The following is a 13063-nucleotide window of genomic DNA, read 5'->3' as shown; positions in this document are numbered from 1 at the left end:
GTGTTAGTACGATTTTTAGCTCTAGAACTGTTATTCCATGATCTTTGTCAATATAGATAAAATTTGACGTATACATGTGTTAGTACGATTTTTAGCTCTCGAACTGTTATTTCATGATCTTTGCCAATATAGCAAAATTTTGGTGTATACATGTGTTCGTACGATTTTTAGCTCACGAACTGTTATTTCAGGCTCTTTGTCAATATAGTAAAATTTTGGTGTATACATGTGTTAGTACGATTTTTAGTTCTAGAAGTGTTATTTTATGATCTTCGTTGATATATCAAAAATTTAACCTATACATGTGTTAGTACGATTTTTAGTTCTAGAACTGTTATTTCAGGCTCTTTCTCGATATAGCAAAATTTTGGTGTATACATGTATTAGTACGATTTTTTGTTCTAGAACTGTTATTCTTCAATTATTAGTTGTTCAAGTTGTTTGGTTTTATCTTCAGTTTCTATGCCTTCGGTGTATTGCGCGTAGCGCCTATGTTTTAGGTTTGTGTTGCATCGCAAGTGGTGGGAAGCTCCGCTTCGCCTATGTGTTACTTTTGAGAAAGCAAGTGTCTCTTATCGGGAGCTATATTTTTTTCCGCAAACAAGTTTTCTGATAAATTTTCAACTTCCTTTATTATTGAATCTTAAAATCTCCAGGTTGCTTCGCACTTGGCCGAGAGCTAACGCCATCGCCTCTGCACCCTCAAGTCCGGGGCTTGAATCTCGGTGGACCTTATTCTTTCAGTATGTGTGTAAATTAAAAAAAAATTCGGTAAAAATTGATTTCTCGGACTTTCGTTTATCTGCTCAAGTTTTGTCGGCTTGTTGCCACATCGCGGATTTTTCTTTATGTACTTTAAGCAAGTGTCATGTTAGTTGCAAGTGTTTTTTATTGTATTTCCAGTTGAGACTTGAATTATTTTATACTTTTAATCAAAAATCGACTCAATTGCTGTCCGCTCAAAAATTGTCGGCTCTGTTTCCGCTTCGTAAGTTTTGTTGCGTTGCTAATTTGGTATTCAAATGTCCTGCTTGGCAGGTTTGCCTAGCATCCTGACAAATACAAGTATTTTTGTTATGGCCCCCTCGGAAAATTATGAATACTTTTTCGAAAAAAGTTATTCCTTAAAACAAATGAAAGTTTTTTAAGTTGAACTGTTTTTTGGACACTTGACTTTTCTGGAAAACCACCTCGCCAATTCTCAGGTTAAGTGGTCGATCGAGAAATCCGGTTTTGGGAGTCTTCTCTTCCGATTCGGGTTCGACTTACTTTCAGAAGCAAAAAAGTTTCTGTTTGATAAAAAAGGTATTTTAAAAACGGTTTTTTTAGATGCTTTTGAAATTCTGATGCCTCAAAAATTTCCGTTTTTCCTTAAAGCTACTGAGTCGATTTTCTAAAAAGTGGAAGCAATGGAAAGTCTGCTACCTCCTCGGTGTGCCTGCTTAATCCGCTAGTCTTTTTTCTACCTTACATCACTTTCTACAGCGTTCAAAAAGGCTGTGCGGGGAATATTTGACCAGATTTTTCTCGTTTTATCAAAAAACTGCCTTCCTAAATTTGATACTTTGCGTCCAATGGATAGACCGGACTATGGGAAGCTACCATGCATAAGCGGCTGCACCCATATTCTTTTGAAAAAAGTTATTGCCCTCGGAAACTTCATGTTTTCTATTTTGTGGCCATTTTTGAAACGTTTCGCGAAAGCTACTCACCCAAATCTGTGATTTTGAGTTTGATGGAGAGAACTAATTATGAGAAGCTCCCCTGCTTTAGTGGCTAAAGACAAACTTCTTCGACAAAAGTTATTTTCCTCAAAAAAGTCAGGTTTTCGATTTTCTGGCTTTTTTTGAAACTTTGACATTCCTGGTAAAGTACCCTGTCAAATCTGATATTTTTATTTCAATAAAAAAGCTGATTTTGGATAGCTCTGCTGCATAAAGTCTAATGTTTGGCTTTTTGAATGTTTTTGAACTTTCCTCAAAATTTACTCTCACAAATCTGAGATTTTGGATTCAATGGAAAAAAAGATCGTGGTTGTTCTTAACCAAAATAGTTATCGTCCTCGAAACAGTCATATTTGTGACTTTTGACCGTTTTTTGAAACTTACTGGCTGTTCTCGAAAATTACCGTCCAATATCTGAGATTTAGATTTCAATCGAAAGAACAGGTTGGGTGAAACTCCCCTGCATAAAACTCCCCTGGTCTTTGGAAGAGTCAAATATTTTTTGATCGTTTTTTTAATACTTTTTGACTTTTCTGAATTTTGACTCTTCCAAATCTGAGTTTTGGGTTAAATCCAAAAACAGGCTGTTTGAAGCTCCTCCATATAAATGGCTACTTTCAGTTTTTCTTACACAAACAGTTATGGCCTTCGGAAAAAAATATGATGTTTTGACCGTTTTTTTTGAAATTTTTTACAAAAGTTGAAACTTGCTATCCCGAATCTGATATCACAAAGAAAATAACAAATTCTCAAAAAATGTCTCTTATTTTATCAGAGAAACTACCAAGGTTTTGGGTGAAGCCCAATTTTTGATTTTTTGAAGTTACCTTTTTCCACATTAGTATAACAAATTCAAAAATCATCAAACCTCCAGCTATAGCGGTACTTCGAGCTTTAGCTGGGCCCCTAATTATCTTGCTTTCGGAAAAAGAATTTTTTGAACTTTGACCGTTTTTAGAAACTTTTTTCGGAAAAAGTATCCAATATTCCAGTTTTTTTTCTTCAAATTTCGTTAGATGCATCGCTGATAAAACAGAGTTTGATAAAGATTCTTTACACTGATAAAACTGAGTTTGATAGAGGAAAGGGTTGAAAACCGATTCAAAAATTACTTTTTTTAATGCATTACGCTTACCTTCTCAAAAATGTCTCGCTTTCTGAAAAACACTCCGACAATTTTCACCAAAATTGTATCAATGGAAAATCAGCGTTTTCCTTCTGCTTTTTGCATATTCCGCTAGTCTCTTTTTACCTTATCTACGGCCTGGAGAACGTTCAGCTCCCTGGGAATTTTGACCCATAAATTGGAATTTACTCATTCTCTCCAAATCGGCCCTGCAAATTCTGAGATTAAGGGTGCAAGCAAAAAACCACGTGATAGGTATTCCCTCCCCTGCTTAAGCGGTACTTCATAATGTTGTTAGGCAAATCACTAGAGACTTGCGAAAACTCCAGTCTTAGACGTGTTGCAAAATACGCATTACCTGTTGAATCAGTACGTATTCTTAAAAATTATCTAGCTTTTGCTGGCCAGAAGTTTCAATGATATCTTAATAGCAAGCTTTTATTCTGTTCGTTTTTCTAAGCAATCGTTTACAAGTTCACTTTTTTGAGCTCGGAGTTTTCAATAATACCCATGCAACCGGGTACTAGATTTTTTCCGTAAAAACTTTGTTCACAGAATGACTCAAATTCTGTAATTTCGTCAACTAAGAGACAAACTTTGAGAATGTCTGCATTTTATATGCCTGTTCGATTCGAAGTTTTTTTCTGTTGGTTATAAATTTACCAAATCTGATTTCAGTAATCAGTTCTTTTTCTCGCTTTTTTCGGATTTAAAGGTTTCGATTTATTTTATATTCGCTAAGCTGTCCAATTTCGAACAAGATCGTTATTTCATGTTATGAGGTGGGACTTGAAAACTTTTCTGAGTTTTCAAGTTAGATTTATTTTTGGCTCAAATATTTATTTTTCTGCTCAGGTATTGTCGGCTTTGTTACCGCCTTGTAAGTTTATTTCGGTGATCAATTATCATTTAATTGCCCTAATTGATTTCATAGCGTTTTTTTTCTGAGAACTGTGTTTTATTTTTGGTCGGCTAGTTTGCCATGCTTTAATTCTGTTGCATCGCAAGTGGCTGGAAGCTTTGCAGTGCTTGTATTTTTTTGCTGAATTCACCGATTGCTTCCTAATCGCTGATTTTTATGGTCTAACATTTGCTTACTGCTGTTTTCTATTTACTTGTTTGAACTGTTTTTTGCTCCATCCACTGAAAGAGTCTTTCCATTCGGGTGTTTTTTTTCCACTCCAAACCAGTTACCACAATTCATCAGATGAAGTAGCATGAAATACCATTTTAACGCTCTTTAAATCGCAATTTGATCGATTTTGAAAAACTCTTCTGTGGCAAAAAACTGTTTAGATTGATAAATGGAATTGAGGTGTTCGTTTTGTTCTGTGGAATTCTTCTGTGGCAAAAAACTGTTTAGATTGATAAATGGAATTGAGGTGTTCGTTTTGTTGAATAACACTTAGTTTTCCTTTTTAATATAGTTTTACACATTGATTATATATCCTGATATGTAAACGCTTTAGTGTTTTCAGCGTCTACCCTGCTAGTTTTTCCCACATTAACTCAAGTTCAGAAAAATGGTTCAATAGATGTTTGTTTTATTTCTTTGGTTACTTTGCCCAGTTTACCAAGCTTATAAAGGTTTCCTCAGTTCTGTGGCACGTTTCAAGTGGCATGCAGTAGCTTAATAGTAGGCTTTTTAGATAAGAAATGTGAGGTCGCCTGTTTGGTCTTTTTACTGGTCGTGCTTCTCTGCGTATTCGAGGGTAGTGCAGTCTAGCATGGAAAGTTGGCAACAGAAGTGGAGTAGCTGTGAAGGGATTGAGATAGAAGGTGTGAGCAAATGTCTGAGTGGGGGCGGGGAGTTTCCGGTGTTCACTTACAGACCATCTTGGGAAGAGTTCCAGGATTTCCAGGCCTGCATTCGTAGAGCGGAGGCGATGGGAGCACACAAGACCGGTATTTGCAAAGTATGTAAGTCTTAATTAATTTTTGTACTTATCACTCTTTTTATGGAATGACAAGTACAAATCAGTTTTGATCATGAGTTGTACCCATATTACTTTTTGTATCAGAATGTGCTTTGCTTGAGAATTTTCGACCGAATCATCTTGTTAGAAGGATACTAAATTAGGCAGAAGATAATTATCAGAGAGAAACCTTAACTTGCTTACCTTCTTTAAAAAAAAACATTTTTTCCTCCCATCGGAATTTACTCCACCCTTGTTGAACCTACTTTTTATACTGAAGTTTGTTCATCTGGACCTCTCTCTCTCTCTCACTCTCTCTCTCTCTCTCTCTCTCTCTTGGTAATGTAGCAATCCCTATTTCGACTAGAATTGATAATGAAATGATTAATTATGCTGGCTTAGTGTGATGCTCTAGCTGAAGTTAGCTGGCTGTTGTGTTAGTTGCAATCGTGTTCTGTTACCTGTATAGTGTTTTGGTGGGTGTTCTTGCAGATCATTCCTCCTAAGGAGTACATGCCACAGACTGACTATTCCCAGTTCGACAGTGCACAAGTGCAGAATCCCATCCGACAGACGGTGGACGGGAGTGGAGGAGTGTACAGACAGATAAACACTCTGCTGTCCAAGAAGATCACTGTCAGACACTTCAGAGACATGGCCATGTCTGACAAGTGAGCTGCGCAATCGATCATTAAAACTTGTCGTTTTATGTAACTGAACTCGTTTTTTTTAAAACTATTTTAAGTAAATTTCAATGCAATTTGGTCCTATTTTAAGCCATTTTTGTCTGATAAATTTGAACTGGTCACCGAGTGTGAATATAAAGATGTTCTTGCAAATTACATACTAATTGGTTTCTAGAAAAGCATAAAGGCAATGAAAGCTGCCGGTTCTTAAGTTAAAGTTAACCATAATTAAATGAGCTGTCAATTATTTTTGGCTGTATGCGTGTAACTTGTTGCCTTTGGTTCTAGATACATGGCACCAGTACACACACGGGACGAGGCTGGCTGGGATGAGTTGGAGAGGAAGTACTGGCGCAACATGACACTAGTGCAGCCCATCTATGGGGCAGACATAGACGACACAGTCACAGATGCCAGCTGGGATGTGTGGAATTTCCAAAGACTACCCTCGCTTCTGGACATAGTCTCCAAGCAGGCAAGCCGCGACCATGAGTGCTGAAATTATTATATAATGAGTGCTGAAAATGGTCAATGTATTGCGTTCTTATTGCGTTGTTTGTCAATGTATGCCAACTGCAGATTAAATGGTTTTTTACACTAACGAGCCTTCTTTTTTGATAACCTAACTCACAAATAAAAGTGTTCATTAAAAGTATTCACTTATTTGGTGGCTTTTTTGCTGTAATCACGACCTGCATCATTGGAAATTTCATAGAATCTGTTCTCTGCTTTATTTGTGGCAAATGTTTGCGTTATATTAAGCGTCCGTGGCCGAGTGGTTAGTGCGCGAAATACATGATATCTAGCTTGCAGATCGAATCTGAGACGTAGACGAATTTTTACTAATTCCAGGCGTATTTATACTTTTTCTTATTGCATCGTATGAAGCTGCTTTTTTGTCGTTTTCTCACTAGTCTTTGCGAAACGCAAATTCGCCTCTGTGTTAAACCCTTATACGCAAGTTATACTTTTTAATTTGGTCATGGTTTCTTTTGTTGAATAAGTTCGTTTCGTCGCTCGCGTTTTTCCTCATTTTTCAAATTCAAGCTCAGTATCTTTTTCAATCACTCGTTTTTGTTCCGAATCCTACGACGGGTTGGGAAGTGATTAAGCCTTTTTCGTCGTGATTCGATTGATATTTAAATTTACTTAGAACATTATTCAGTCTCGTGAAAAAGTGGTTTGAATATTTTAGGTTTTCGGACAAATTTGGAGCTAAGAGAATGCTTTGCGATGAATTTTGTACGGCAGTTACAAAGAGAAAAGCTAATAAGCGCCTCCTACATCCCCCAAAATTTGTTAGGAAATCAGAAGTTTTTTATTATGAAAAAGGGTAAGATATATATTTTTTTTGTAAACCACTCCGAAAACCCATCCATTTTTTTTTGCAGTGATATTTGTGGTTGCAAGTTTCTGTGCTTCTTACTCAGCAATTGGTTATACTTGTTTTCATTAAGCATTGTTCTAGAATGTTCGCATAGTGGGTGTGAACACTCCCTACTTGTACTATGGGATGTGGAAAGCGACCTTTCCCTGGCACACAGAAGATATGGATCTATACAGCATCAATTACATACACTACGGAGAACCCAAGACATGGTAAGGTGAAAAAGTCTACTGAAGGCACTGACTCGGGATTTCTAACCGGCACCGCTTGCTTCTTTCTTTTTTCTAGGTTTTCGAAACCCATTTAAGATAGTTCTAAATCATTTATAAAATAATTGAAAGTAGAGGAATTTATTTCTCTGGTATAGATGAACATCAATTAAATTTGAACAACATTTATGCATAATACTTTAGAGAGGGCATCCATGGGGATCACATGCTTTGCTGCCCTAATCTTGAATAAACAAAATGGCGGATTTATTTAAGAAATCAACAAACTCCGATGTAATCAAAACATTTTACCGAACTGTTGATAAACTTTTTTGTTAGTTATTTTTGCCTAAGGTAAACTGGTAGAAACCTACAAACTTGATGTTGATTTCCTGAAAATTCCTAAATTGGGCGTGGGTTACCTCTCCACGGAGCCATTTGGGCTCTTTTTAGAAAAATTGTTTCAAAGTTTTAATTTTTAGGCTTAATAGATGCGCTACTTCCTCGAATTTTTAGTCGGTAACCAGTAATAAAGGATTGCAAATTGAGCATCTAAATAAGAATACTTAAATCCTTTTAGTTTACGATACGACGATTTTTGTGGGTTTTTTTAAGTTTCAAAACAATCCCAAAATTTGTAGTTACCAACCCTGTAGCTGGGTGTTATCAGGGTGTTATCAAGGTATTATCAGAGTTTGCGAATTTTGCCTCCAAATGTGACTGCTCAAATGCTTATAGTTTTAAAGGTATGACGTGTCATGATTTTTAAAAGTTGTCAATAGAACGTAGATACCAGAAACTCCACGAAATTTAAAAGTACAAACCATGTAGTGAGGCGTTGTCAGAGTACTTGCAAACGTTGCAAATCTTCCAGCCAAATATGGTTGCTCAACTCTTTGTAGTTTCTGGGATATGACACATAAATTAAAAAAATACAACAAGTTTCGACTGGACAACCCTGTAGTTGGGTGCTGTCAGGGCCTTCTCAAAGATCGCAAAGTTTCCAATTGTGACTGCTAAAATGCTTTTACTCTCAGAGATTGCGAATTTTGCCTCCAAATGTGACAGCTAAAACGCTTTTAGTTTTCGAGATATGACGTTTTTTCGATGTTTGACGGATGATTTTTTTTTCAAGTTTAGCTCAGTTTCTTTGTCAAAAAGAAACCAAATTTCAATATCGAACAGCAAAAAGGTCTTAAAAATTGTGATCGATTTTTAGTTTCGAAAGTTCGAGTGTTCATTTTTATCAATAACCAGCTATTGAGTACAGCCACTTTTGCTTCAAAGTATCATGGATCTGTAGCGTAGAGGCAGGGAATAAGAGGGTTCGAACCTGGGCAGGGTCGGATGTTTTTAATGAACTTATCGTATGCAAGTTAAAATGTGTCCGCTCTATAAATTGAGGCATGTTAGTTGGTATTTTTTATTTTCAAATTGACTGGTACTGTTAATTCGTCATAGCTAGCTTGCGTAAATTAGCAATTATGTAGACTCATAATTGGCGTGTGTCACTTAAGAAATTTTTGAGACTCAAAGTTTTACTCATTCAGTTTTTCCCAGTAGCGTTGTCGGTCATATTTTTGCTTGTGCATGCGAAGTGCAATTTCGCCTCTGTGTTAAGTATGTGCTTATAGGTATGTCATCCCGCCCGAGCACGGGAAGCGTTTTGAAGTGGTGGCTAAGGGTCGTTTTGCGCCTACAGAAGGGACAATGTGTGAGAACTTCCTGAGACACAAGACTACAATCATATCACCCAGCTTCCTCAAGAAAGAAAACATCCCTTGCTCCAAAGTGAGCGAAACTCATCTTGATTCGCCATAGCATTAGATGAACTGGATGGTTCCTCTTTCAGCACTGAAATCGCTCTTGGGACTTAATTACGGCCTCTATTTTGAGGACCGATCCTTAAAAAAAAATTTGGCACGAATACTTATTATCTTTATGAGAGGAGCAAAGACGCAAATTTGGAACTTAACAAAAAGGAACCCCTAAAAATCAAATTTTTTTCTTTTCTCGCGCAAGTGTATTTCTGTTGGCTGTTCCAAATTGATACTGTTCCAAATATGAACTGTGTTCTAGACTGTTCAAAGAGCTGGAGAAATTGTTGTAACATTTCCGTTTGCATATCACCAAGGATTCAACCATGGATTCAATTGCGCAGAAGCCACTAATTTTGCCACCGAACGATGGATCGAGTTCGGAAAATGGGCGACCCATGTTAGTATAACAGTCTTGTTAAAAGAACAATATAATACAAAATAGTAATAGTATAATAGACAATAACAACAAGTTCAAGTGGTGCCAAAAAACGCGAATGATTTCTTATTCAAAAATGGATCTAAACTTTCAGAATTCTCAGCGAAATACAAATGTTAGCTTTTGCTCCAGTTTTCTCAAATTGGGTTATTTTTTTTATCATGGTGGCGAATTCTAAAATAATCTTGCAACTCAAAAAGCTATTTTTAAAACACGAAAATTGGTTTTATATTTTTAAAATAGGTCTCCTTGACTTCATGACATTTTCCAAATGTCTGTTAACTATGTTTACTCTTGCAACAGCAAGTGTCTTGTAAACGGGAACTAGACTTTTGTTCCAGAAGCAACTTTTTTTTTACAGATCTGTAAGAAATTGAACTTGCTTTTTTGGACCTTAAAAACTTCCAGTCTCACTTCGTCTAGAAGTAACGCGGTTGCCTTTGCACCCTATTGTCTGGGGCCGGCTCTTGTTTTTTTCAGTATGCATGAATTTGACCAAATACTTCCGGAAAAAAATTGAATTGTGGCACTTTCGTTTGTCTGCTAAATTTCTCTAATTGGGTTGGTTATATCGAAAAAATCTCGATCGGTCCTAAAACAATTCCAAGAATTTTACGTCATGTATTTTTCAAGTTCATATATTTAACAAATTGAAAAGACAGTTTTTTTTTGTTTCCACGAGCTCATTGACTGTCTTGTGGCTACGTTTGGAAGTTTCTGTCTAACTTGCGCAGCAACACGCTGGTTTTGGTTATACCCAAGAGCTGAATAAGAGTCGATGAACATTGTGAATACTTTTATATAGGTTTTGAGGTTGTTTTTTTTAGGGTTAAAATTTGTTGACGCTCAAGTTTAATTATTCACGGTTTGACTTACCTTAGCGTGCTAGCGGCTATAGTGTATTAGTATGATTCTACTCTTTTTCCAAGCTAACACGCAAATAAAAGTGCTCATTTGGTGTCATTGTTGCTATAATCACGATATGTAGCATCGAAATGTTCATAGAATTTTCTCTCTCTTTATTAGTGGTTATTGTAAACCGATCGTTTAGCGTAATTTATTTTTAGTTTCAATCACTTAGTTGATCAAGTTTCTCATTGTTCTTTTTATATTGCTTAGTGCGGCTGTCGTGAGGATGCAGTGAAGATAGACATGGATGTGTTTGTGCAACTTTACCAGCCGGAGAGATACTTCAGATGGCGCAATGGAACAGACGAGAACAGAGTAGATTATCACAAATTACACTACCCAAAGCTTCAATCCAGAGTACATCTGTCACTTTCTTCCAACAGAGGAGGACAACATAAATCCACTTCTAACTCAGTCACACTAGAGAAAATAGGAACTGAGTGAGTTCATGCATTTGCACAGTAACCACTTTGTTTAAAACAGAAGTTCAAAAACAGAACAGTTACATTTTTCGGAAGTCATAACTTGCTTAAGTTAGACTGATATTTTAAACTGGTTTTCAGGTTGTAATGAGCCATTAGCCCTCGGGTAATAATTTTATTCATCTTGATTTGAGGTTTCACAAATTTACGTCAGTACACTACCGAGCAGCTAGTGTATTAGTACAAACCTTTTTTTATATCCTAACTCGCAAATAAATGTGTTCATTGGACGTGGAAAGTGTTCATTTATTTGGTGAAACTTTTTCTATAATCACGATCTAGCATTGGAAATTTCATAGCATCTGTTCTGCGCAGCCTTGTATCTGTTTTAAGCTTTGGCCTTAGTTTTCAGTTTAAATTTGAAAATCTTCCCTTTTTGAAAGAACATTAAGTTTCAGCTTTACGACAAATTCTTCGTCGAATAGAAAAAGAAAAAAAGACGCTTCAAACGAAAGTGAAACGAACGGATTACCTAAGAACCTCTGTCTGACGTCAGCAAAGCTTAATCTTGAAGAGCGTCGAGGACCGAGAGTGGATTTTCTTGTGGACGACGGTTGCGATAGTGATCGATCAGATTCAACCGAGCTGGCCTCGGATGATAACTGCCACGGCGATCAAAACAGGTAATAACCGACTTGGCAATAACGACAGAGTAAGTGCAGAATATTTAAGCACTTGCGTTACTATGCTTTCAATTCATTAAGGTTGACTTAATTTTTAAATTAACATTTTAAAACTCACTTTCTAAACTCACTCTCTCTATAGCGAAAATTGAGATTTCAGTTAACGATAATAAAATTGACGCCAAATTCAAATAAACCAGGAGCGGATTTGAGAGGGATTCATCAAATAGAATAGTTGTTGAAATAGAGTTTGCTTTTAGCTTTAATGTGTTCGTATGAGCTTGAAGCCAAATCTCATACAATAGCAATTCAAACCTTTTTGTTTTGATTCACCCGGTGTTTTGTTTTTGACTGTCTTTTGACAGTTCAAGAAAGTTAGCCTGTTAATATGAGTTTCAGCCAATCAGAGTTGACCTCATCAGATACGGATGTGCCTTGGAAACTGACTCCTCAGAAATGTCGCCTGTTCTGGAAGAAGATGAGACGCAATGTGCGCGGTCTAGACTTACCACAGATGACCAATGACGAAGAGGAAGACTCAGTGTTAAATGTGGTTGGCTTCTTGTCTAACAGTTGTGCGGTTGAGTACCTGGCGAAATTGTTTGAACCTTTGTACCAGTTCGCACATTCATTGGGAGGTTATAGCAACAAGGCGCCTGGTAAATCGACTAAATGATTGTTGAAGATAATTTTTTCCAGACCTCATAGTTAATATAGAAATAATTTTCGTCATGTTTGATGCTTACAGTTTATTAGTGGAAAGTAACCAGCAATTCGAATCAAGCTCTTTAGTAAAATTTCAAAGAAAAACTTTTTTTTATTTTGTTACACCTAGCGAGTCTCAGTTTTGGTCTAGGTTTTATGTACGCTTTTTCATATGCATCATTCTGAACCATTGCTACAAAGGAGTCTTTTCATATCATGGATGATTTTGGTAAGATGGTCTAGATTGAAATCCCTCTGGGTATCAAATTATGACATCTATTTGGACGACCAACGTTGAAAAAATTTTGAACAAATAGTTATTGCAATAGGATGTTGCTATCATTTTTTAAAAAGTCAATTATTCATTCTGTAAAAACATATCATTACATGGGATAACCTCGGGACTAAAAAACGCATTTTTTGTTCAAAACCTGTAATGCGTGACAAAATTTAAAGCTGTGTAGTTTTAGGTATAATCCCTGGAAGTAGAAAGCTATCGGACTGCGACGAAGCTGTGGAAGAACCAGAAGTCAAAAACGTATTTGATGCTTTCAATTCGTCAGCTTCTGGGACGCCTCAGAAATCAATAGCTGGTTGTTCAATTTACATGAACAATTCGCCAGTTAAATCCGAACAAGAAGGTGTAGATGACAACTACCTAACTAGTTTGAGAGTCAACAAAATGCCGATATTGTGTAGCAAATCTACTAACGAGGCAGACAGATATCCTCTCAATCAGCAAGAAGAAGTGCTCAAAAAGGATTACGTAGAATCGAAAAATGTAAATGGTTTATCTCAAAGTGCCGATGATGAGTTGCAATCTGCACTTGATGACCAGTATGACCCCTGCATGCCAATAGAGGTGTCCATGAATCTATCCGATTCACATTTATGGCCCAAATGCGCTGTCTGCTCAATCTTCAGGGTTAGAAAAGGTTTTGATTTCGTCAGCGAGCGTAGTGTAATAATATGACTTTACTTTTTCCATTCAATGTCGCAAATGAAAAGACTCATTAGGTGGCACTTTCGCAACAATCACG

The 13063-nt window shown here is 36.7% G+C and overlaps 2 protein-coding genes across 4 annotated transcripts in view; both read left to right on the top strand.

Annotated features, from left to right (window-relative positions):
• The window catches only part of LOC134844878 (uncharacterized), a 527221-nt gene that overhangs the window by 179327 nt on the left and 334831 nt on the right, over nucleotides 1-13063 (top strand). The gene's annotated exons all lie outside the window — the stretch shown is intronic.
• Nucleotides 4494-13063, top strand: part of LOC134844299 (lysine-specific demethylase 4A-like) — an 86911-nt gene continuing 78341 nt past the window's right edge. For all 3 annotated transcript variants that reach the window (XM_063860926.1, XM_063860925.1, XM_063860927.1), the window contains exons 1-10: nucleotides 4494-4766; nucleotides 5259-5437; nucleotides 5741-5927; nucleotides 6921-7051; nucleotides 8683-8839; nucleotides 9128-9265; nucleotides 10424-10653; nucleotides 11094-11318; nucleotides 11718-11977; nucleotides 12494-12948. In XM_063860926.1, coding sequence (XP_063716996.1) covers nucleotides 4578-4766; nucleotides 5259-5437; nucleotides 5741-5927; nucleotides 6921-7051; nucleotides 8683-8839; nucleotides 9128-9265; nucleotides 10424-10653; nucleotides 11094-11318; nucleotides 11718-11977; nucleotides 12494-12948 — 2151 coding nt within the window. In that variant the 5' untranslated portion in view covers nucleotides 4494-4577. The remainder of the gene's footprint in view (nucleotides 4767-5258; nucleotides 5438-5740; nucleotides 5928-6920; nucleotides 7052-8682; nucleotides 8840-9127; nucleotides 9266-10423; nucleotides 10654-11093; nucleotides 11319-11717; nucleotides 11978-12493; nucleotides 12949-13063) is intronic.

Source organism: Symsagittifera roscoffensis, chromosome 4, assembly GCF_963678635.1.
Source record: "Symsagittifera roscoffensis chromosome 4, txSymRosc1.1, whole genome shotgun sequence".
NCBI lineage: Eukaryota > Metazoa > Xenacoelomorpha > Acoela > Convolutidae > Symsagittifera > Symsagittifera roscoffensis.
Note: the sequence above shows the minus strand (reverse complement) of the source record. Positions and strands in the feature narration are given on the sequence as shown.